The following is a 24,666-nucleotide window of genomic DNA, read 5'->3' on the forward strand; positions in this document are numbered from 1 at the left end:
CTGGCTGTTGTTCTCAAGAAAGTGTCATTTGTAGCCTTCCCAACAATGGGTTAGTGCCATCGCTTTTCTCAAATAAACAAATACAATGTATGCAGACCTTACCCCTACCTTGGCAGGTAGAGAGGTTTTTTCTGGATAGCCCTCGGTTCATAGAAAGCAAAGGCACACATTTATGAAGACATGAGCAGTAACAATAGCAGGATAGTAAGAAAATAGAGGCATACGAGTAAACAAGCAGTAATAGAAACTAAGAGTGAAAGATACGGAAATAGTAAAATAATACTAATACTACTAGTCGGAGAGACAAGACGTGAAACTATTTACTACTAGCCTTCTACTGAATCCTAGACCACCACACCCTTCTATCAAGGTCATGTCCTGGGTAAGCTGAAGGCTTTCCATGTCCTGCCTGATCAGCTCTCCTTTATACTTCTTTGGTCTACCTCTACCTCATCAGGCCCTCCAGCGTCAACCTGTCACACCTCCTCAGTGGGGCGTCTGTGCATCCTCTTGAAATGCCCAAACCATCTCAACCTAGCCTCCCGCATCTTGTCTGCTACAAGGCCACTTCCATCTTGGCCCAAATATCTTCATTTCTCACGTAAAAATGAGGTTCAAGACTATCAAACCACATAGTGAGCTGTGCTTCAGACAGCAATAAGCCAATAACCCATAGAGTCCAAAATTATGTAATATCACAAACATCTTGTGAAATATGTTGCATTAATTTGGATGGTTTGTCTTTTCTTTTTTATAAGTATTGTTATGACTACAAATTAAAAAGTAATGTTCTAGCTGTGCATGATTATTGGGTTGTTAATGTCGAAAAGAAATAGGTTCTTGCTCACCGGATCCCAGGTAATTCGGAAATTTATAATTTAGCTAATTAATGCATGAGGTGTACATTAGGAAAAGGTTGAGTTATTAGGGTAATTGAATAGTAATTCTCTATCCCTTCTTCCCTAGAGAAAGAAAGCAATGATGAAACTGTTTCTCTATAATCTTTCTGAGGGTAAATGATCTGCGAAAAAGAAATAATTAGTAAAATATATGAGTCCATCTAGAGTGACTGTCAAAACACCCTTCACTTGAAAAATTAAAGAACAATCTTAACTTTTGACCAGCATCTTACTGAAACTATGCTGCATGAGAGTTCCACAACACAGAGTTCTAAAAGGAAATACTAAGGCTGCTCATAGTGTTACATCCAGTTCTGTAATTGTGGTATTTCTCTTTGCAGAAACCAGGTGGAATTGTTGCTCTGCTAGATGAAGCTTGGTACGATAAAATCCCATCTTGGTCTTTATTATGAAAATTAATTGTACGCCACTTAATTGTTACTTAAAATCATGTTCCCCATTCTTTTTGTATGGTAACAGTTGAGTTTAAGATTGTAAATCTGTCTAAGCTAATTGATAAAGTTTGTTATCATTATTTACTTTTTCTGTACAGTATGTTCCCAAAGTCAACTCATGAAACATTCTCTAACAAGCTATATCAGACATTCAAAGTTCACAAGCGCTTTGTTAAGCCCAAACTGTCTCGTACAGATTTTATAATTTCACATTATGCTGGAGAGGTGAGTGTGATTCCCAACAGCTATTTATGAATAGAGTAATTTTCCATGTACATTCCTGATATAATCCATTTTCTATTAGGTGCAATATCAATCTGACCAATTTCTAGACAAAAACAAGGACTATATAGTGCCTGAACATCAAGACCTCCTATGTGCTTCAAAATGCTCTTTTGTAGCAGGACTCTTCCCTTCACTAGGTGAAGAGACTTCAAAGTCTTCAAAATTTTCTTCAATCGGTTCACGCTTTAAGGTATTCTTGCATTTACTATTGTTGGGTCACTGCTCATTATGGGCCCTGATTTGATTTATTCACATGATGAAACTCTGTGTAACTGTGTTACCTTTTTTCTATATGCTGATCGTTATTAGTCTTCCTTCTGAAACTGTCGCTTTTTTATGTGCTGATGATTATTACGAACTTAAAATGCAGTTACAACTGCAGCAATTGATGGAGACTCTGAATGCTACAGAACCTCACTACATCAGATGTGTAAAGCCTAATAATCTCCTAAAACCCGCTATATTTGAAAATGACAACATTATGCGACAATTGCGCTGTGGTGTAAGTAATCTCTATCTTAGCAAATCTCGGCATTGGGGAGAGGGGAAAACATAGATTTTTGTTTACTTGTGATAGTTATTGATTATAACCAACTGGATTTTCTTTTAAGGGTGTTTTAGAGGCAATTAGAATCAGTTGTGCTGGATTCCCTACTCGCCGCCCTTTCTTTGAATTCATACACAGGTTTGGGCTCCTAGCGCCAGAGGTTTTGGAAGGAAGGTATGTACCTTCTTTTAGTTTGAACAGAATTTCTAGAGCTGTCACTTCTTTGAGATGTCTTACATAGGCTAAATTTTGGAGTAGTATTTTCTCTAGGATTCATCAGATGATTCTGAATCAAAGACATTTTTTCATGGCAGCTATGAAGAAAAAGTTGCTTGCAAGAAGATTCTGGAAAAATGGGGGCTGAAAGGGTTTCAGGTAATCTTAGTTTTTCTTCCTCCTGCTTGAGGTAGCATTGTGAATTCATTCTTCTGGGATAAGAATGCATCTACTTCATCAGTATAGTCTTTATATTTCTGATTCACATATTTTAAGGAGAAGGGACCATTTCGTTCCTAAGGTCATGAAGTATCATCTCTAAACCTTTCCTAAACCTTTGCTCCACATAAGAATCAAGCATGCTATATACAAATGCCATTGGAAAGGAAAATTTGCATCAATGATCTGATATTCACTGATTAGTTCCATTTTTCTTTAACAGATAGGAAAGACTAAGGTATTCCTAAGGGCCGGACAGATGGCCGAGTTGGATGCACGACGAGCAGAGGTTCTTAATAATGCAGCCAAAGTTTTACAACGACGAATAAGAACTCATATTGCTCGTAACCAATTTGTAGCACTGAGGAAAGCTGCCATATCTCTACAGTCTTTATGTAGAGGTGAGACATTTTGAAACTATTGAAGATCTTGAAAACATGGTGACACAAGTTACCACAGTTCATAATGGAAAACAGTCTTAAGTTGAACATCTTCTTAGCAGTGTATGCTTCCTTTTTATCTGTTTCAAGCACCGTACGAACAAATACCCATAAAAGACAAGAAATAATGGAGGAAACAAATTGGCACTAGGCAGAGTAAAATTAATCTCAACAATAGTCACTAGGTAGAGTAAAATTAATCTCAAAACACATGATTTATTTTTCATTTTGTAGGAAAACTGGCATGCAAAATTTATGTGCAAATAAAGAGGCAAGCAGCTGCAATAAAAATTCAGAAGAACTCACGCAGGCATCATGCTAGAAAGGCCTATAGGAAACTCCAGGTCTCAGTGCTCATGGTGCAGACTGTTTTGCGAGCTATGGATGCTCGTAAGAGATTTAGATTCAGGAAGCAAACTGAAGCTGCAATAATGATTCAGGTAGAATTCCCGTATGCTGTGTGATATCATGATTTATCTGGTATTGAAGCCTGGTCTAAGATAAGACTTTATCCTCCTCAGGCACAGTGGCGTTGTCATAAAGCTTATTCATATTATAAAAGGCTTAAACGAGGGGTACTTATTGCACAATGCAAATGGAGGGGGAAATCTGCCAAAAAGGAACTAAGAATGCTTAAAATGGTAAGCATACTATTTTGTAATCCACTAGGAAACACAAAAACACATCTATGATTACAATGTCTCATGACTCCATAATCATTAGTTACTCTGTTAAGCTAACTAATGAAGTTTACAGCCCTGCTGGTTTCTACCAGAGGATACTAGAGAGAGATTATAGATGAAAATAGTTGCCCTTTTCTGAATCCTAATTCTATGCTGGTTTACCAAGAGATAGCACAGAATCTAGTTGAACTGCTTAAGGCATAATTGGAGTGTGGATATGCATTTGACCTTGCTACAATGTCACACTTTTTCAACTACATGCAGGCTGCAAGGGATACTGGTGCGCTCAAAGAGGCGAAGGATAAGCTTGAAAAGCAGCTGGAGGAGCTTACGTGGCGGTTGCAACTGGAAAAACGTCTAAGAGTAATATCATGTTTTAACTCATCTTTTAATTCTATAAATCACATTTTCAAAGTACACTTATGCTTTGTGCAACTGTGTGTAGATACCTGCAGATACATTACATCACAAAAAAGAAACTCTTACTAGCATACTAAATTTGCCTATTTGTCATGCATCCTGTTGTTAGATACTATAATTTTCAGCATTTCTGTGTTACACCAGTTTCTACCCATACAATTGAGTGAAATTGTTGGACTTATTTGTCAGATGTAATAGTTGATCTAATCATTATGCAGACTGACTTGGAAGAAACAAAAGCACATGAGATAGCAAAGTCGCAAGAGGCTTTGGAAGCTATGCAAAAAAAAGTCGATGAAGCAAATGCGCTGGTTGTCAAGGAACGAGAAGCTGCAAAAAAGGCTATTGAAGAAGCACCTCCTGTAATCCAGGAAACTCCAGTTTATGTTGAAGATACTAAGAAAGTAGAATCTCTAATGGAAGAAAATAACAGTTTAAAGGTAATCCAATTTACGAGGTTCTCACTGTTTTGGTGCTGAATATGACAATCCATTGAATAATAAGTGTTTGAGAAGCGTAAAAACTGTTTACAAATGAATTTCATTGATACAGCCCTATTTATACCATTGGAGAGCATACCAGTTTTTCTCTAAAAGGATAAATATGTACAATGATAGAATGTTTAAACAGCAAATATACATATTTGTGGTGGATGAGTTTCTTCAGGTCCACGTATCAATGACTGACCACCATGGGCGAAAACGAGTACTGCCAATGAGATCAGGGATGTCAAACTAGTAAGATCCAGTAGTACCACCTATGACTAGTTAACAGAAACTAAGATATTAAGAACATAGATTTAGCAAGAAGGGTCCTGAGGTGGAAAGAATTTGAAAGCTCTTTACAGTTTAGTAACTTTCCAGCATATAAGTTCAGGAAATTTTCTTATGTACAAGCATTGTGCTTGGAAGTTTCTATCCGACGCATTCATTTGTATTTACGGCAGCAGAGACTTGTGGAAGAGTAAATACTGACTATTTATATTTTTTGGCTTAATCAGAGAACAAATTAGATAAACAATCAAGGTAAATAGTTAATACCATTTCATAACATTCCCTAAAAGGATCACAAAATGAAATGACATGTTTCTATCTTTATATTCTTTGTCAATCTCGGTGTGCTCTGTCCAGGTTTCTTTAGAACAAGAAAAGCAGAACTGTGATGATTGGAAGCAGAAGTATACTGAGGCTCAAGAATCTGGGGAAGAAAGTCGCAGGAAGTTAGAAGAAACAGAAAAAAAAGTTCTTCAACTCCAGGAATCCCTGAAAGGGTAATTTCTTATAAGACGAACTGTTTTTCTATTGTAAATATAGATATGCTTCTTTTTCCTGTTCATTTTCACTGTAAAAATATATTCAGTGTTGAATAACCTAAAAGAATGACACTGCATGTGTTGATATGACTAACTCATATTAAAATTAAAATCGCTAAATTTATTGAATAAATCTTACAGCAATAATGCAGTTGAGAGTTCCCATCAGAATATTGTGCACAATGAAATATTGACCTACCAATAGGATGTTGATAGTAAAGAAAAAATATGGTCATCCAAGCGTAAACAATAAAGTAGTTTGTGGAGTAGGCCTTGGATATTATGAATTACATATGGTGCACTTAATCTATAGATGATGAACAGCTTTACAGTAACAATTCTCATGATGCATTCTCTACACCATGATGTATGAACGACAAATAGAATAGTCCATTGTTTGTACAAGAACTTTAATAGTAGTCATGTCTAGATAATACTTGGTAGTTTGGATAAGGTTACTAGTCTTGTTCAACTAGTATTTTTAGTGCAATATGATTGTGTTGCATTTTTTCATTCCTAAAAGAATTATTTGGCCTTATTTATTGTGTTGCAACTGAACCCTGCCAAATCAGGTTAGAGGAGAAGATGACAAACTTAGAGTCGGAGAACAAAGTTTTCCGTCAGCAAGCTGTGTCAATGGCACCTAATAAGTTCCTTTCTGGACGCTCTAGATCTATTATCCAGGTATTGCTGTTTTACATGTAATTTTTGTGGAGGATTCAAGAGTAGAAGAGTCTGACATTTTCTGTTCAATTGACAGAGAACTGAGAGTGGTCGAAGTTTCGAGGATACAAGAATGCATGTGGTAATTTACCTTCTTTATAAAACATGTGTTGCCAAATTCTACTTACATGCCAACAATTTTTGTTGCTCATATTCTCACTTTCATTATTTAGGATCTTCATAGCCCTTCATTGAACCAAAGGGACCTTCCTGAAGCAGATGACAAACCGCAAAAATCACTTAATGAGAAACAGCAAGAGAACCAGGAGTTGCTGATTCGCTGTATCGCACAAAACTTGGGCTTTGCTGGAAACAGGCCAATTGCAGCCTGCATCATCTATAAATGCCTTTTGCAGTGGAGATCTTTCGAAGTTGAGAGAACAACTGTGTTTGACCGAATCATCCAGACTATTGGTCATGCTATTGAGGTTTGAGCTACAAAATCCAGTTCTCCTTTGTCTTCTCACTTTTTAAATTATAATTGCTTCTTATAATTCCATTTCTATGTTGGAACAGAAAACTCAGGACAACAATGATGTACTGGCGTATTGGTTGTCAAATGCTTCTACTCTTTTATTGCTACTTCAGCGTACACTCAAAGCAAGTGCTGCTGCAGCAATGACCCCTCTACGTCGTCGATCCTCATCGGCATCTCTGTTTGGGAGGATGTCGCAGGTAGGAAGTTAAAAGATATAGACAAGTTCAGTACTTTTTCTTGAGGAAGTTTGAGACTAGCTCCTATTCATTGTTATTGATTTTCCAGAGTTTCCGTGGAAATCCTCAAGGAGTCAATCTTTCCTTTGCGACTGGAGGAGTTGAAACTTTACGCCAAGTAGAAGCAAAATACCCTGCCTTGCTGTTCAAGCAGCAACTTACAGCATATGTGGAGAAAATTTATGGAATGATTCGTGACAATTTGAAAAAGGAGATCTCTCCGTTGCTGGGGTTGTGTATCCAGGTATGTGGAGAAAATATCTCCAGAGACATTTCTTGGTCTCTAGGACAGCATGTTGTTTGCATTATGTATAACTCCAATACTCTACCTCATTTTTCAATTACGTTTAATCTTTTCCTTTTTCATTTACATGTAAACAATTTGTTGGACCTCATTTTTCGATAACGTTTAATCTTTTCCTTTTTCATTTGCATGTAAACAATTTTATTGGATATTAGGCACCACGAACTTCAAGAGCAAGCTTGGTTAAAGGGTCCTCACGTTCAGTAGCTAATACAGCAGCTCAGCAAGCTTTGATTGCCCATTGGCAGGGCATTGTGAAGAGCCTGGGAATTTTCTTGAACACGTTAAAAGCAAACCATGTTAGTGAAGCTGATTTTTTCCTTTGTTTCAATTATTTTGAACCCCTTTCCAGTGTAACAATTTGTTCCTAGAGTAAAAAATTTGTATCCAGAAAACATTGGCTCAGCAGAATTAGCAATGTCATGAATCTTTAGATGGTTAATAAGCTTACAAATATAAGCCTTTGATTCCAAAATATTATGCAACTTACTTCTCATCTTGCTTTTCTGATTTGATACTTTCAGGTGCCTCCATTTTTAGTTCGTAAAGTATTCACTCAGATATTTTCATTCATCAATGTTCAGCTTTTTAACAGGTGCACCTATATACTTCTTTTTGCATGCAGTTTTCTACAATGCATTAAAAAGGTTTCCTCATGTGATTGTAAAATTTTCACAGCCTTCTGTTAAGACGAGAGTGTTGTTCATTTAGCAATGGTGAATACGTCAAAGCAGGACTGGCGGAATTGGAGCACTGGTGCTTTACGGCAACTGATGAGGTAGATCCATCATATATATTTTTTAGCTTGGTAATCCTAGAAATTATATTAATCCCCCCAGTGATTAAACGAAACAAGAACAGTATGCAGGATCAGCATGGGATGAGCTGAAGCATATCAGACAGGCCATTGGTTTTCTTGTAAGCATTTACATTGATCATTTTCATTCAACTTGCTTCTCTTATTTTTAAAAATGGGATGGTAGAGTTCTCAAAAGTTCTTCACTTTTCTTGCTGCAGGTTATACATCAAAAACCCAAAAAGACACTGGATGAAATAAGCCATCAACTCTGTCCAGTAAGTGATCAATTTGAAGGAAGAGATAGCCGGAATGTCATTTAAGCTCACTAATATCTTTTTTTCCTCCAGGTGCTTAGCATCCAGCAGTTGTATAGGATCAGTACAATGTACTGGGATGACAAATATGGTACACATAGTGTGTCATCGGATGTAAGTTTCTATGGATGCCATTAGTCAACCTAGGTTAGAGTCATATTCTTCAAAAGATATAATTTAGTAACATGCTTACACAGTAAAAATTAACCAAGGACAGGGTTTTTATGCAATTGCATTAGGTCATATCCAGCATGAGGGTGTCGATGACTGAAGATTCAAATCAAGCAGTCAGCAACTCTTTTCTCTTAGATGATGATTCAAGGTTTGCATCAATATCCTTGTCATTGATAAAAATTGATACCTTGCTTTTGTGTGGTGAATTCCTTTGAATCTCATTACGACTATATCTGAAAATTAGTCCCAAACATTTACCGAAAATATAAGCCCTTCCCAGTTCAGGTTATCAGTAGTTAGGGAAAGACAACAATTTTAGCTTATATAGAGGTATATATGTTATCAAGCAGAAGATTACTAGTGATTAAGGTGCAAATGAATGTGCATAAGACAGACGATAGTATCATTATCGTATTTAGTAAACTTCCTTTTTATGCCTCTTTGATCCAATTGCTGATGTTTCTGAATGATTCAATTTTCAGCATCCCGTTTTCAGTTGATGACATATCAAAATCAATGGAACAAATAGATATAGCTGACATTGAATCTCCTCTTCCTCTCCGAGAGAATTCAGGCTTTAGCTTTTTGTTGCCACGCACAAATTAATCTAAGTCAATTTGAGGCACAGGACGTCTTCATCTTCAGTTCACTGAGAGGGAATAGATGATTATCTGACTACTGCTGTGAATGTTCTCTAGTAGCAGATCAACTTTTTAGTTTCTGTAAACTCAAGAAATGCACCAGTTCCCTGCCTCAGATTCATGAGGGCGCCAAAGATGAACGCGAGGAAGATCTACATAACATGATCTGCCCAAAACATAGAAGCAGTCAATTTTCATTTCACTTTGTAATACAAGTAGGAGCGGTGTGAATTAGTTGTATACAACTAGGTCCATATTTCATGAATGAAGCAGTTGCAGCACTACACTTTCGAAGAGGAGGCGTGAACAAGAATACTCAAAAGTGCTAACTTGAATCTGTATTTATATATATTTTTTTAAATGTGCATCTTTTTTACCATAGAAGATATCCAAGTGTTTGTAGTGTATTGAATTTCTGGACATGTATGGAGTTGGCTTCTTTTACAATTTTACACAATTGTTCATAGTCTATACATACCTTTTCATTTGATTCTTCAAGAGGACTGTGATACCAGGATGGACCATATTTGGTACCTTCATGAATACGACGATAGAACTTGGCGACTATGAGTTCTGGAGAAAACTCCTAATAAAACGTCATTGGAGATGTTGGAGCCACAGTTCAATAAAGAAAACAAAGTTGAGTCCTTGTTCTTTTTACAAGGATTCTATAATGTCTCAACAGTGAATCTGCAATCTGCATATTCGGACAGCTATTCTTTACACCAAAAGTGAATAAAATACAGCTCCTCTTAATTTTCAGAACATCTTACATTTCTTTCCTTCCATATAAACCATATAATGCAAGCGCGCCTTTACTCCCAAGATTGGACTCATTCACAACAGCTTGTCCTTCCCTTGACAATTATACAGTAGACGCAACCAAGCGGCCAATACATTGAATTAATAAATGAAGAACAACTCAGTAAGATCATACATTAAAGAGGAGAGAGAGGGAGAGCTAGCAATAGTTGATTTGGATCTATGCCTGTTTGAACAGCCTCGGTCAAACCCGTCTTTCTTTGATAAGCAGGCTAAAAACCCAAGGAAGAATAAAAAGAGGATCTGAAACGAAGGCATCGAATTGCCCCACTAAATTTTATTATATTGCCGCTAAGAGAAACCTGTATAACAGTTTTATCATACAAGGAATGAGCTAATACATGTGAAGAAATCAAGAGTGAGTTCTAATACACCAAAATTGGGTTGAAGATTGAAGATGAGGAAGAGACCTGCACTACTATTTACATTCAAGAAGAACTCATGTATACTAGGTATAGTGATGATAACAAAAATGGATGTCGCGAAATAACATTGTACATATATCAGCTTCAGTTGTTAAACCGATTGCTGAACTGCCGTATTTTCTGCTTTACTTTCCAAAAAATCATAAAGCTTTCTGTTGCACTTGTAGCCATAAGCAGCATGATTCCGTCAGGGATAATGATAGGAATAACCTTCTCTCCAAGTATCTTAATTTTGGCACAAAGAAGTTTGATGGATACAAACCATGTATTCTTTATCCGGGAAACTAAAGAATATTGACCTGTTTGAAACAACCTACCTGAAATGTCAAAGCATATCAAGCATGTGTCAGACGACTGGTGAAGATCGACTGCGTCAAATATTCAGCAGGAAAGGGTTGTAATAATCCAAAACGAAATTTTTACCTGTAGAGAAGATAAATTTGTGAAGAACAACTTAGAGGGATAAAAGAGAGAGGCATTACTTGTACAGTTTCAAAAGAATATAAACTTACAACAAGCCTAAGTGGGCATGACAGAAAGCATATCACATTGCCTGAAGATTTCAGTGTTCTCGGCTCCTTTCATTTAATTATTTATTTATAGGTCTTTACCCCTTCAATTAGCTAGATCTAGCACACACTGCACATTGACAAGTTGTGCCAAGTTTTAGCATAAATATGTTCTCAATCAGGTCAAAGAAGCTACATAGTTACCCAAAGAAATACTATACAAAGCTTTCTCCGGAAACTTCCCCCTTTCCAACTCCCAAAACATAAATAGCAGATTCATGATTTATGGGAGAAAAGTGCAACAACACAAAAGTAGGAACTTAATCAAACAAAAGAAAGTATCACACCTTTAGACTTGTAGGGTGCTAATGGGCACACTTTCCAAGTGGGGTGCGATCAAGGCATCCAACTTGACCAACCAAAATGCAACTGCAGATGAAGTCCGGGGCATGCTTGAAAAGCTTGCAATAATTTCTTCTGGGTCATAATTCAATCCCAAAGTATGACCAGATTCACACAACCAGTCCTCATTGATAGCAGTGACAAAATCAGCAAGAACCTACGATATATTACAAAATAGAAGTCCACTTATGTGAGACCTGTTAGGTCAAATTTCTATGAAAATAATGTCAAACCTAGAAGCAGTTGGAAAGGTTTTTCTATAGACTCAATGGATCTATCTTTATTTTTGAACTCTCCAAAATGCAAATCCTGGGAAATTGATACCAATTATAAAAAATACTGAAGGACGGGCAGGCATTTGTCACCTGTAAAATCTCTGATAAAGTTGAAGCCCTGCGCAGTCTTTTGATCCAAAGATTGTGGGAAGATCTTCTCCAAGCACCAATTAGGGCATCTTCTGGCATTACTGACTGCAACGTTATGAATGATAAATACATATATCAGATTGATAATTGAAAAAACATAAGTTGGAAAGTTAATGGCACAGCAGTTAATAGAACAAATAACTTTATAAGAGTATGAAGGTGCTTATCAGGTAGTCTTATTTTCAATTTCAACTCAGCTATTTGAAAAGAGTCTTGATTTTTCTTTTTCCAATCGGTGGTGTCCAGGGCCGCTTGCACGCACCTTGACTAATCCACTGGACAGCTAGTCAAGCCAACAAGCACAAGTTGCAAAGGTAATCCGGCTTCCCAAGGCTGGAGCTGATGGGCTCATACCAAACGGTGTAATTGGGATTCAAATCTGAGATTTGAGGTCGTTACTAACATGCTTCAACCACCAGACCATCCCCAAGGACCTTATCTTGCTTTTGGAATAAGTATTCAAAAACTGCCCAAATTGCAGTAAGCAAGACATGGAAAGTAGTTCGTCTAGCTTCTATGTGGACAATTTGGACAGTAACAAAGAGGACCATTTGAGTGGTGGAATAAACTTCTGTACAAATAAAGGAATCCCTTTTCTTGTAAATTTTTTTGATAGACTTGTTCTTGTAAATTCTTGGTGCGCCAATGAAGTCCCATTCAACATAAAATGAATTGGCATTATTCGTAGAGCACCATATTTTATTGTAGGTTCTCTACATCTTGTATATCACTACATGGAGTCTTACCCAACAGCACAATACAATCATTATTTTACCGAAAAGACAAAAAAGAAAGGCATTCATGTCACTGGTCAAAGAACAACCCACTTTCTATGAAGTTCACCATCTGGGATGTTATCTACAGCATCCTAACAAACTAAACTTTCATCAAGTTATCATAAACACAACATAAGCTACATGGATGTGCAGGATAATGAGAGATGTAAAACCAAAGGATCTAATAGTGTGCTGCAAAGTTACGCATGTGACGTTTAGACAAGTATAGAACAGTCTATGCAAGCACCTGATAGAAACATGCCTCTACTAAACTACAAGTGTGCTATAATTAGTATGATTATTAAGAACATTGATGGACCACTCTTAGGGGTTTTTTTTTGACATAAAACAAGATATGCATACCACTCTAAATCATACAAGTTATAAGGTTCTTGTTTATATGGAGCACTTCATAATAGTAAACACTTGTAAATGAACATCAAATTTTGGACACGTAATACTAGCTGTAAAAGCATTAGAATGACTACCCACCTCAATTGCATGTATTGCAGCTTTAAGTGACTGCAATTCTGATGGGAGAATTTTATGCTTTGATAACTTATCAAGATCTAGGTTCTGCCTGCATGTTGCAGTATGAATGGCATATTTTTCTTCAAGATCAAAATCAAGCTCAAACGTGGTGTGGCAAATCCTGCAGTGCTTCTCATCCCTCCAGTATAGATCATGACATTGTTCACACCTTGCAAGTGAATCAAGATAAGACCTTTTCCCACGTTTCACAGCGGCAAGATTACAATAGAATGATTTCCATATCCATGTGTCAAAAGCTTGAGCGATGTTCCATTTGTCTTGCTGATGTTCTCCTTTCCTACCTACAGGCACCTTCGGACCAATAGAACCATTGTGCACTTCAACAAGGCTTAAGTTATCCACATCAGAAATTGCAGATGATGAACTATCTTCCCTAGAAAAGCTCCTTCCACATCGAGGTGATTGGCTATCTCCCGAATCATTCAGAACATTTGACATTGCTTGGCATAGGAAGGTTTCCCGTTTCTCCAGAGATGCAACTAGAAGAGCCTCTCGTATACCTCTACGGTCCAAGGCAGCCGACAAAGAGCATAAAGACTGAAACCAGATCAAAAATACATGAAAAAGTTCATTTGTTGGAAGTCGTTGCATGCTACTAACATAAGAAATAGAAGTGCCAAAGTGATACTAAAGTACCTCTTCAGTATCAATCACCTCCCAGTGACCATCTTCAGAAGATTCAAAATAAATCCTCCTGTGCCCAGGATCAAGTTCATTGCAAGGGCCCAAGAAAATCCAGTATCTATTGTACCTACGGTCAGAACCGAGGAAGATAGACTGCATAGGGTGCAACTCATCCCCAGCTTTCAGTTCTTTGGCATTCTTTGCAGTCCTAGGTGACTTATTTTTCTCACAGAGCTTTGACATTAATACTGAAGAAGAGTCAACTGGCTGAAGTTCCAGTGACACTGTTGGATCTTGATTACTAAGTTGCCCATTATGACTTTGTGCATGCCCAGTCAAGTAGGATGATTTTGCTGATGACCTTTTTATTTTTCCACCAGAAGCATGATGAATCGTTGCAGGAGCACATTCTACAGCTGATGGCATCGGATCCTGCAGACAAAACTTGTCACTAAATAAAATGCAGAAAGAAAAAAAAAAGCTGATCTGACATACAAATGCACTTCTTTTTTATCATATGTCAGTGCACAAAGAATGGCTTGTGCAATATAGTGATATGTTCACTAAGAATGGTGATACTCGTACAATATAGCAATATGTTTTTTTATTAGTCAAAATGTAGTACTATCAAAATGCTCGGAAACGGGGGAAGAAGCTTCAAAGGCTCTGGGTGTGCTTGGAATGTCAATCCTCGAGGTTGTTTCTGGCAGTACCATCAATTCGACGTATCTGCCGGTGCCAGAAATTTGTTTACAGACATGCTGGGATGGGTTGGAACTTCTTTGCCACCAATTTTCAAGGTCTATCTTTCAGGTCAGAAGTTTTTTAGAACTTCACCTACTAGTACAAGTTAGTTGGCTCTGGTCTGGCGCCAGTAAAATGAATATAAAGTGTTAAAAAGCAAATTTAGCACCGTGAACAAGAAACGCACATAGGAAGGCAGAAGAACCTGAAGACATGATAACCTAGAGGGAAGAGTTCCTTTAATGGACCTAATGGACTCATATTGAATATTTTACCTTTTCAGTGATGCTGGATGCAGCAACAAGAAGATCAACCAATGCCACCAAGGCGTTCAGCTTCTCTTCAATGCCCAGATCTGAATATTCACCTTCCATCAGCCCTAACAACCATGCTTCTCCTGAGTAGCTTTCATCAATTTCAGTATTTACTGTTGACAGACTGTTCCTATTTTCAAACTGATGATAGCTCCGTTCAGATTCAGCTCGAACTAATTCGCGAGACTCACATTCTGAATTATCTCTGATGTATCCACTAATAACCTCTGCGTCATCTCCTTCGGAATCTGAGAAACAAATTTCAGATTCCTGTGAAGAAGGATTAATACGTAGACGGTACCCTGAAGATGAAATCTTTTCAAACAAGGTAATGTCACTAGAAAGGGTTGAGCTTATTAAATCTTCTAGCTGAATGGTTGTCGCTGCCAGATTCAATTCAAGAATCTTCAAGACAAAAGGAAAAAGATTCATTAACCAAAGCATTTTATGGTGTAAAGGAGGCAGTAGTAAATGATAATACTAATAGTAAGTACCGGGATTCACATCCACTTACAGATTGAAGTTTTGCCAGCTCATGAACTTTCATTCCATCAGTTCCTTTAATTAGCAGAATGCTAAAAAGTTCACCCTTCAGTGTACCACGGGTTAACCCATACTTGGCCATCAAACTACGTTCCTAAGAAACAAGAAACAAAGAAAATGAGAATCACAGAGTAACGTCATGAATCAAACAGCAAAACTTCCTCCAAGACACTCTACTGTAGGATGACAGCTATAGGCTTATCGCAGTATTAGATCTGTCGTATGATTTAAGGCTTTTATCAAGAAAATCAACATTAAAATATAGAAACTGATAAAAAAAAAAAGAAGATAATAATAGCATAGCAAGTCACTGCGTTCCTCACCATCACTCAAACACCAACCTACAAAGTACTAGTACTAGTGTACTGCAATCTGCATATACAAAAAGAAAAAAGTAAAAACAGGAGGACACTATGAGGAGTTGCAAAATACTAGTACCTGGAAAGGAAGCACCACGTTGGAAAGTACTATGTGTGTGTGTGTGTGTGTGTATTCTGGTAAAGTAAATAAAAAATGGAGAATGTAATTGTTCCCCTCAGAAACACCCAATTCCATGCTGACCAAGTAGTTACTTGGCCACAGAAACATATCAAAACTGTGTAATTATACCCAGTTACATCCACATTCAATCCCAAGGTGTCCTTCCAAACAGCCCTAGGATGTGTTTGTAGGGTGCTTTCTGGAGATAGTTGAATTAGATAAGTAATTACAGTACGTGTCCACTTCAGTGCCCAGTGAAGAAGACTCAGCATTCAACAACAACAACCCAGTGAAATCCCTCAAGTGGGGTCTGTGGGGAGGGATGTGGAGGCAGGGGGGCTGTGACCAATTAATCACGATAAGAGGATGTTCTCCAAAACCACACGGAGAAAAGATAAAGGAGTAGCACCAAAAATTCCTGATTTTCTTTCCTCAGCGAGTGAAGTTTCTGCCTTACACAGGCCTTACCTCTACTACCTTGTGGAGGTAGAGAGGTTGTTTCCAAGAGATCCTCTGCTCAAGTAACGCATATCAAAGCAATTACAAAGAAAAATACAGAATCAATGAGGAATGAAGACTCAACATTCCCAACAATTTATTTCTTATAGTGAAATATGACCACTGACATATCACAAAGTCTTTAAATATCCAGCAACAAAAACATTAAAGAATAACTTATAGCCACTGACATATCAAAGATGCAAGACTAAAATTAAATCAGTAGCCAGAAATTGCAGTACCTTGCAGAGAGCCTCTCCAGGTACTCTACCACGTTTGGACCCAAAACCAGCAGCAACCAAGACTTGCCGTAGTATCTCTGTCCATGTTAAGGCATTGAGAGAACTAATCCAGAGTTCCAGACTAAATTCTTCATGTTCAATCTGTCAAAATAGATGAATGTTTCCTCTTTCAGAATAGCATACTTTAACAGACAAGAAGATTTTAAAGAGAAAACAGTGACGAACGGAAGTTTGTCAGCAGAATAGATGAGCATATAGATAATCAAACAGCATATATCCTCTCAAGGGGAAGAGATTAGTAACCAATTACATCCCTTCATATCCAAGATCAATAATCTCAGGACACTAGTGTTACCATAGTGATTGTGGAAGAAAAGCATCAGTAGAATGCATAGAGGGAGGTCGCATGTAGAACATGCAAACGTTGTTAGTTGATACAACAGAGAAGCAGAACTTTTTTAATATGTTGATAACACCACTGGTGCTTATGGCATAGGGTATCTGTGTACTCCCTGATAGAGATTTCAGATGTCTTTGGGGTTTGTGGAACTTCGTGATAATTATAGGACTTTTCTGGTGCTGAGCTCTCCAAACCAAACTGTTAGGACTTTTCTGGTACTCAACTCTCCAAACCAGACATAGTATTCAGTATTTTCCATTAAGCATATTGCACTAGTAGGACACTTTGGAAAAGCAAAGACTAGCTAACATAATGATATAAGACCCATATCAAACTCTGAGTATTGTATACCAATGTTTTTCTTAGTTCCAACAAAAAAGACATATTTTAGCAAGGATTTCTTTCCTTTTTTTTCCTTCTTTCTTGGGGAAATATATAAGCAAGGATCATAAATGTTTGGTACCACTGCATTTTACTTTGCTAATAGCTAGTTCCGTCTTCCCACTAAAAAGGAAAAACGAACATTGTACTCCCTCTGTCCATCTTTATTTGTCCACTATACTATTTTTGGATGTCCAACAATACTTGTCAATATATGAAATCAATGAATAATTTACCATTTTGTGTCTATTTTATCCTTGCTATTAAATACTATTCATTATTCAATATTTAGATGACTCATAATTAATAGGGGTGATATAGTAAAATTACCCCTCTATTTATTATTTCTTAAGGAGTGTGTCAAGTCAAACATGGACAAGTAAAGATGGACAGAGGGAGTATAGTGATCCTTGAGAAAGAAAATTATTGTCCGAGTCTCATATTAGAAGAACTGTTTTTTTTTTTATAAAGCTAAAGTTGTATTCTTCAGCATTAAGGGTATGCTGGCTACCTCCAAAAAGTTACAAGCTAAAACCATAATTACATAGATCCTAGGAAATCTACCAACTGTTCTACTTCTTCTATACCATCTTCTTTACACCAAAAAAACAACATGTTAATGCAATTTTCTTTAACTTTCTGAATAGAGTTAGTAACTCATATTAGAAGAACTGTTTGGAAGATATTTTCTTCACAACTCCAGCTTATGTAAAAGGTAAATATAGGACCTCTAAATTTCCTCTTATTTCTTTTTGTGATATTATTAAGGACCTTCTACCTTCATGCACTTCCTGAAGAATTTAAGATTATAGGCCCGACCATGACTATTTTTTATTCCCATTTTCAGTAAAGTATAACTCATGTCAACTCCCCAAAGTGGTTCAACAGTACAAGCAAAATTCATACTAATATGCTCCAGGATACTTTGTAGAAACTTACATGGTTAGGGTGTTTGTCAGGGAATAACCCCGCACAATTTGTGGGATGACCATAACATGGTCAAGTTCTCTTTTGTTACATTTTCACATATTTTAGATTCCTTCCGCTTTCGGTTTACATCCCCTGAAGCATCATTGTTTTCTCTCCCTTATCTTCTATTTTTTCTATTGCCCTACCTAAGTAATGTAACCTCCTTTGTAGCAAAGTTATAATGATGAAATAAATAAGCCATATTCAGTTTGAAGTTCCAGGAAGCACTAGCCTAATAGCGAATACATACAAATTGCAGTACATAAATTGTCTCACAGCTGCTTCTTGAAGACTCAACCCTATGCTAATATGCAAAAGCCTATTAAACTGAAAAATGGATCTGAATGCATGTACACTCACTGAGTGAACCAATCCCAAGAAATTGCAACTTCTGCTTGCTTGATGAATGAATCCCTTGTTAAGCTGAATTTCAACATCTGCCAAAAGAAGCCTGAGAAAGGCTAAATGAACTTGTCCAAGGATCAAGGAATCCTGAAAGCAACAAGAATCAAATCAAAACTGGTAAGTGATCTGAAAGCAACAAGAATCAAATCGAAATAGGCAAGTGATCGGCATCTTTAGAAGCAGCTATCAGGTCTCAAAAGCGAATGATGGAGAATAACTAGTACAGAGCTGAACTTACTTTTTCATGAAATGCTTGTGCAAACTCATCAATTGTGAAGGAACAGATATCAATTCTTGCAGCATAAGTACAAAGAAAGTGGAAGACCTGCAAAATAAACTGCATATTAGCCCATATGCTTTTTTTAATATAAAAAAATTATATAGGAAAAAACGGTGAGGTTATGTTGAGAAAAGCATCAAAATGCAAAATGCTTCACCGTTTTTACAGATCATCTTTGTGCAAATTTATTGAGAACAAGAGAACTACATCCTCTTAACAAACAGAACATTAACAATGAGGTATACCAATTGAGCACTAACCATGACAATCCAATATTATATTCTTTATTTGTATTAACACTATCAGACTCAGCAAAGAATATTATTTCCCAAGTACCTTGAACAGTTTCTTGGCGAGCTCTGGAGAGGAATCCCATGGTCGCTCATAGAGAGGCAGCTTCATTATTACTGAATTGGGAGGAAACTTTGGAAGTAAACCTAGAGAATTAAAGGAATTTTGTTAGACATAGATTGTAAATCTGTATACTTCAAAGCAAATTGATGACTGGTTAATCTTGTAATATAACTTAAACATCTAAAACAAGCAATTAGACCATAGAAGTAAGGTTAAAAGAAGAAAAAGAAAAAAACTAACAAAATAAAGAAATAGAGGATAAAATAAACATAAAGCAATTAACTAACATTTGCAAAGAGGATAGGAAAAATAGGGGGTCTTATTCTTACCTTTGCAAAGTGAACATCCACGAAGTCCATTGCTTGCAAAGTGTGTACAGCATGTCAATGAGTTAGGTCCTGCTTCCATCTCCATTAACTCAAGTTCCTCATCATCCACTAGCGACCCCAACTGAGTAAACTCGTGTTGGCACTTCCTTTTTTTGATAGGTAATCCTTCTTGGCACTTGCTCCATTCCAGCGCAAGTTCACATTTTTCCTTACGAGGCATCTTCTGCTTTTCAATCCTTTTATTCTCTGCCTGCAATTATGAAATGCCACAGTAGAATTACTACAACCACTACATATCAAAAAGAAGAAAAAAAGCAACTCCAACCACTAATAGTAGTAGCTTTCCAGCATTAGCCAGAATATTACCTTTCTGCATTTCACACCAATCCTCTTCTTATCCTGCAATTTCTTTTCTATTTTTCTCTGCACACAGAAGTTCAGCTAGCAATTACCAACCTTTGCCAAAGAATCAGAAAGGGAACTTGGAAGACATGTATCATGCATGTACTACAAATTGCGAAGTAAATATCAAAGGCATGGCATGAGGCTCAACCAAAATAGACTGTCGCTGCAGCAACTTCTTCTTTCTCTCTTCAGCACTCTCTCCAAAACCAACACCACTGGGGATGTCTCCAGCGTGAGGATTTGTTGCCCGCCAAACTGTCATCAAACCCTTCCCCATACCATGATTTCTAAGAGTAGCACTCTTCTCAGTCATCAAACGTTTCCCAGCGCTATGCTTTTTCACCGAAACGTCTTTTGTTATCAGACCTTTCCCAGTACCATGCTTCTTCACAGGAGGATTACTTTCACATAAAGCTTGGAGATGCATGGTAGCAGGCACAGAAACCTGGTGAAGAAAAAGGTAAAATACAAAGAGAAAATATGAACAAACTGAAAAGATTTAAGTGTTCATATTGAGCACATAGAGGTTGTGATGATTTTCCCAGAACCTATCATGCCTACCTTTCTCCTCTTAGTCGCTCCTTGGTTTTCTTGTCTAGCTTGACCAGAAATTCTGGAACCTGATCGTGGAAGAACAAGATTTAGCACAGCAAGCATACAGACACAGTAACTGACATTAATACTAAATTTTATCATGTCTGTCTATTTCTACACACGGATACAGTTCATATGAGTGTTATACAAATCTACACTAAGTCTAGTCTGAACCCATAGTCAGTGGTAATGCGACTCAATTACTTATAAAAGACTTCCATTCAAGTCCCTAACCATAGGGGAATACTTCTGACCAGAGCTAGAAATGAAACACAGCCATATACAGAACTACTACCACCTGGACAATCAACACTCAAACCCACTTTCCTTCACAAAAATTCACTCGGGAAAATTAAACTTTTGCCAGCTTTCGCGCATCTCAACAACTAATTCCACCAAAGCTACAACAAATAAGAAGAAATCACCTATCATTTTTTTGTCTTCCACTCAAATTTAAACCTGAGACCTCATAATTCTAAACCCACTTAATTAACCACTAAACCACACCCTTAGGTACAAAATTCACTCAAAATATGAAATGATTACAACAACAAAAAAATTACCTTTCTTATGGCTAGAAAAAGCATTTGAAGGAAGAAGATCAAATTCATCACCAAGTGTAGGACCATCTTTTCTGAAAATTTTAGCCAGTATATAATCAGGTGAATACAAACCCTCTTGAAGCCTAAGTCGATAATCATCTTCACTCAAAAACTGCTGCTGTTGCTGCTTTTTTTTACCACTCTTCTTTGAAATTTGATTTTGCTTCTTCTTCTTAGCCGCCATAATTAAAATAAAAATTCAAAATTAAGCTCAATTAGCCATTAAAGACCCCATATGTTTTTTTAACTGTAAGAGAGTTTCTTTGAGAAAAATGGAAGATGATGAAGAAGAAGATGACAAAGGGTTTAACAAATGTAGGGTTTTGGGTTTAATGCTTCAGGATATTTTTTATATTTTTTACTTATTTTATTTGTTTTTTAAATTTTTATTTTATTTTTTATTTTTTTACTTTTTTTGAGTTTCTATTAAAAAATATCCTGAAGTGGAACCGGGGTCAGTAATGAACCACGTCTAGGCTAAATTCGGTTTAACACGTGACTCCGGTTTGAGGAGAACACAAAATATATTTTTATTTCCATTATACTTTATTTTTATATTATATATATATACACTTTAAGGGCTCGTTTGGATGGGGAACAAGTTATCTATTAACTCTCAATTGAGATTAGTTATTTCATGATTTGTTATATTTCGCTTTTATATATGTGGAAGGTGGAAGTGCATTTATGGCGGACTGAAATGGTTTGAGCATGTGGAGAGGAGGTGTGCTAACGCTCCAGTGAGGAGGTGCGAGAGACTGGATGTAGGGGATACGCGGAGGGGTTGAGGTAGGTCGAAGAAGTATTGCGGCTGGGTGATTAGACAGGACATGGTGTAGCTTAATATTACTAAAGTCATGACTCCAGATAAAATGGAAGTCGTGTATTAGGGTAGAAGGATAGTAGGGGTGGAGGGTTGTATTGCCTTGCTAAGCTTTAGGTTTGTTAGTACTTCGTAGAATGTTATTGTAATTGTAGTGTATGTCGCAATACTAGTCGTATTCTTGTAATTCTTGTCATATGTTGTTTATTGAGTTTTTGAGTATCACACTATTTTATTATTGTTAGTGTTTTTTCTTGTGCACTTTCCACTGCTTTTCTTATTAATGATTATGATTTATTCATTGTTTTCTTTTTCTTTTAATTGGGTGTGATGCACTTGAGCCGAGGGTCTTTCGGAAACAACTTCTCTATCTACACGAGGTAAAGATAATGTATGCGTACAATATACCCTCCTCGAATCTCACTTAGTGAGAGTTCATTTGATACGTTATTGTTGTTGTGGAATAAAAACAACACTACGATCTCGAGATAAGTTATTTTGAAATTTTATCTCAATCAAACATGAAATAAACTCATCCTAAAATTAATTCAAGAATAATTATTCCTTATTTCTTATACCAAATAAGCTTGGATAGCATGAAGGTCCTTATATATATTTATCTAAAAATATTAATTATTTTTTTTATCCTTTGCTACTAGATATCACCGTAGATAAAATTGTCGTTTACTGTTATTTTTTCAAATTATTATTAATATATGGGGGAAAAAAATACATAGGAGAAATCTGAATTTGTCAAGTTCATTAATATATATCATAGACTTTAATTATAGATTTTTAAACCTAAAATATATAGGAAGAAGTCTAAATTATAGGAAGGCGGCCATGACTTTAGTAAGTTGCTTAGATCTTGCGTCTTGTTACGATTATATTTCTTTTTATGAAATGCTGAATTTTCAATTTATCATGAATTTATGGGGTAAAAATTCATCTTTATTATTGATTCTCGAGTTTATTTGTATATTTCATTTTTTTTAAATATAGACTTTAGATTGTTGTTGAATTGTTATCGTTTTTTAATAAGTTCATTTTGAATATGTGTGATAATTTTTATTTGTGTATTTCTTCCAGAATCATTAACTACTAATACATTGAGATAATGCATACATTGTTTTTGCTAATACACTCTACCAAACGACATCTAAAATAATGCATTAGCTATATGTATTAGTAGCCCCCTTGTTTGGTGCGTTTTTCATGCTATGTATAACCAATTCTTGCATTAGTTATACATTTTATTGTGTATTGAGTGTGCATTACTCAATGTTTTAAAATGCGGGGGTGTGAGGTGAGACATTTTATGCAGAACAAGGCGAGACATAAATCTTATGAGTCTACGGAGCGTAGTCTCATGTATATTCAATTTTATAATTTTATTACTAAGAAAATAAGCAAAAGTAAAACTTTCAATTATCTGACAAATAAATTTTAATAAATAACCTATAATATATACACACAAAATTATAATTTTTATTTGAGAAAGGTATTAATGACCAATAATGAAGAAAAAAGAGTACTACAATTACTAGAAATATCATTACACCAATAATAAAGTATGATTTCAAGCAAAAAAGGTTCAAAAATAATTTTTTTTAAATAACGCCCAAGGCCTAGGGCTTACCTTTTTACGCATGGAGTTTACGCCCAAATTGTAGGACTTACGCCTTATGGATCTACGTCGTTAATTTGCATCTCGGAGCGTTTTTGGCACACGCCCCAAATTTTGTCCGGGACTTGCCCTTAAAAATGTGTTTGAAAACACTGGTATTACTAATACCATGAATTTTTAGGTATTAGTAATGCAAAAGATTTAATACATGCATAATGCATTAACATGGTTAAAGACTCAATTACCCTTCAAAAGTACTTTTACATTTTTTCCACCATAATTGTAGGTGATATTTTTGTAAATAAATATTTTTATACAATGCATACTATTTTTAATACACCAAATCAAAAAATGCATAAGAAATAATCTATGCATAAGAGGGTTTTTGGATTGGCTTAAAAGTTGATCAAATCTACTTTTAAGTCAATTTTTGACTTCTGAAAGGGTTTGGCAAATCTGAAAATAAGTTAGGAAGTGTTTGGCTAGTTTAAAAATAACTTAAAATACGTTTAAATGACTTAAAATAAGTAAAAACCAAAAGTAGGTTCCCCCTACTTTTTATTTTTTGACTTAAACTTTTTATTTTTAACTTAAAAACTATTTTTTTAAAGCTAATCCAAATAGGCTCTAATAATGCAAGTATAACTAATACAAGCATTACTAATACACTTTATTGAACATTATTTTTATACACCCTACCAAACGACCTCATATCCCTTGTTTAGTACACTTTTTCATGTTATATATTGTCACGACCCGATTCCTCGAATCATGATGGCACCTACTATAACCCATCAGTAGGTAAGCCAACCTATAACCCAGAACAACAAGTAATGGGTCTGAGGGCAGAAACTAAACAAGATTAGGCAAAATTTAAGATAACAACATAAATAGGCGGAAGCAAACCGAAACATATATACAAATAAAGATCCCTCCCAGAACCTGGAAGTCACTAGTACAGAGCTACTAACAAAACGAGTACAAGTCCCAAAAGTG

The 24,666-nt window shown here is 36.2% G+C and overlaps 2 protein-coding genes across 5 annotated transcripts in view; one reads left to right on the plus strand and one right to left on the minus strand.

Moving 5' to 3' along the window:
- LOC102601504 (myosin-11) overlaps nucleotides 1-9,474 on the plus strand; it is a 15,174-nt gene extending 5,700 nt beyond the window's left edge. The window contains exons 14-38 of the mRNA XM_006350885.2: nucleotides 1,241-1,278; nucleotides 1,453-1,579; nucleotides 1,659-1,829; nucleotides 2,010-2,141; nucleotides 2,251-2,360; nucleotides 2,501-2,561; nucleotides 2,845-3,022; nucleotides 3,296-3,501; nucleotides 3,583-3,702; nucleotides 4,009-4,107; nucleotides 4,383-4,604; nucleotides 5,295-5,434; nucleotides 6,049-6,160; nucleotides 6,237-6,281; nucleotides 6,373-6,627; nucleotides 6,716-6,874; nucleotides 6,963-7,157; nucleotides 7,373-7,516; nucleotides 7,742-7,812; nucleotides 7,896-7,995; nucleotides 8,079-8,135; nucleotides 8,235-8,291; nucleotides 8,364-8,444; nucleotides 8,570-8,652; nucleotides 8,987-9,474. Of these exons, the coding sequence (XP_006350947.2) occupies nucleotides 1,241-1,278; nucleotides 1,453-1,579; nucleotides 1,659-1,829; nucleotides 2,010-2,141; nucleotides 2,251-2,360; nucleotides 2,501-2,561; nucleotides 2,845-3,022; nucleotides 3,296-3,501; nucleotides 3,583-3,702; nucleotides 4,009-4,107; nucleotides 4,383-4,604; nucleotides 5,295-5,434; nucleotides 6,049-6,160; nucleotides 6,237-6,281; nucleotides 6,373-6,627; nucleotides 6,716-6,874; nucleotides 6,963-7,157; nucleotides 7,373-7,516; nucleotides 7,742-7,812; nucleotides 7,896-7,995; nucleotides 8,079-8,135; nucleotides 8,235-8,291; nucleotides 8,364-8,444; nucleotides 8,570-8,652; nucleotides 8,987-9,110 (3,087 nt within the window). The 3' untranslated portion in view covers nucleotides 9,111-9,474. The remainder of the gene's footprint in view (nucleotides 1-1,240; nucleotides 1,279-1,452; nucleotides 1,580-1,658; nucleotides 1,830-2,009; nucleotides 2,142-2,250; nucleotides 2,361-2,500; nucleotides 2,562-2,844; nucleotides 3,023-3,295; nucleotides 3,502-3,582; nucleotides 3,703-4,008; nucleotides 4,108-4,382; nucleotides 4,605-5,294; nucleotides 5,435-6,048; nucleotides 6,161-6,236; nucleotides 6,282-6,372; nucleotides 6,628-6,715; nucleotides 6,875-6,962; nucleotides 7,158-7,372; nucleotides 7,517-7,741; nucleotides 7,813-7,895; nucleotides 7,996-8,078; nucleotides 8,136-8,234; nucleotides 8,292-8,363; nucleotides 8,445-8,569; nucleotides 8,653-8,986) is intronic.
- A 735-nt stretch (nucleotides 9,475-10,209) lies between these two features.
- Nucleotides 10,210-21,480, minus strand: LOC102601165 (uncharacterized). 4 transcript variants are annotated; one of them, XR_001473898.1, is made up of 17 exons: nucleotides 21,182-21,480; nucleotides 20,586-20,644; nucleotides 20,173-20,469; nucleotides 19,986-20,042; nucleotides 19,620-19,869; nucleotides 19,273-19,373; nucleotides 18,895-18,981; nucleotides 18,612-18,743; nucleotides 16,502-16,642; nucleotides 15,253-15,375; nucleotides 14,700-15,143; nucleotides 13,693-14,112; nucleotides 12,997-13,593; nucleotides 11,669-11,773; nucleotides 11,249-11,460; nucleotides 10,905-11,031; nucleotides 10,210-10,709 (listed from the first exon to the last, which is right to left on the minus strand). XR_001473898.1 is itself a non-coding variant. In XM_015310262.1 (16 exons), the coding sequence occupies exons 1-15, from the start codon at nucleotides 21,402-21,404 to the stop codon at nucleotides 11,251-11,253; spliced, it is 3,246 nt and encodes a 1,081-aa protein (XP_015165748.1). In that variant the 5' UTR covers nucleotides 21,405-21,480; the 3' UTR covers nucleotides 10,210-10,709; nucleotides 11,249-11,250. The 4 variants fall into 4 exon arrangements, 2 of the variants coding, with proteins under 2 accessions (XP_015165748.1, XP_015165749.1); XR_001473897.1 differs by having other exon boundaries at nucleotides 10,210-10,815; XM_015310262.1 differs by lacking the exon at nucleotides 10,905-11,031.
- Between the last annotated feature and the right edge of the window lie 3,186 nt (nucleotides 21,481-24,666).

This window comes from Solanum tuberosum, unplaced genomic scaffold, assembly GCF_000226075.1.
Source record: "Solanum tuberosum cultivar DM 1-3 516 R44 unplaced genomic scaffold, SolTub_3.0 scf00131, whole genome shotgun sequence".
Taxonomy (NCBI): Eukaryota; Viridiplantae; Streptophyta; class Magnoliopsida; order Solanales; family Solanaceae; genus Solanum; species Solanum tuberosum.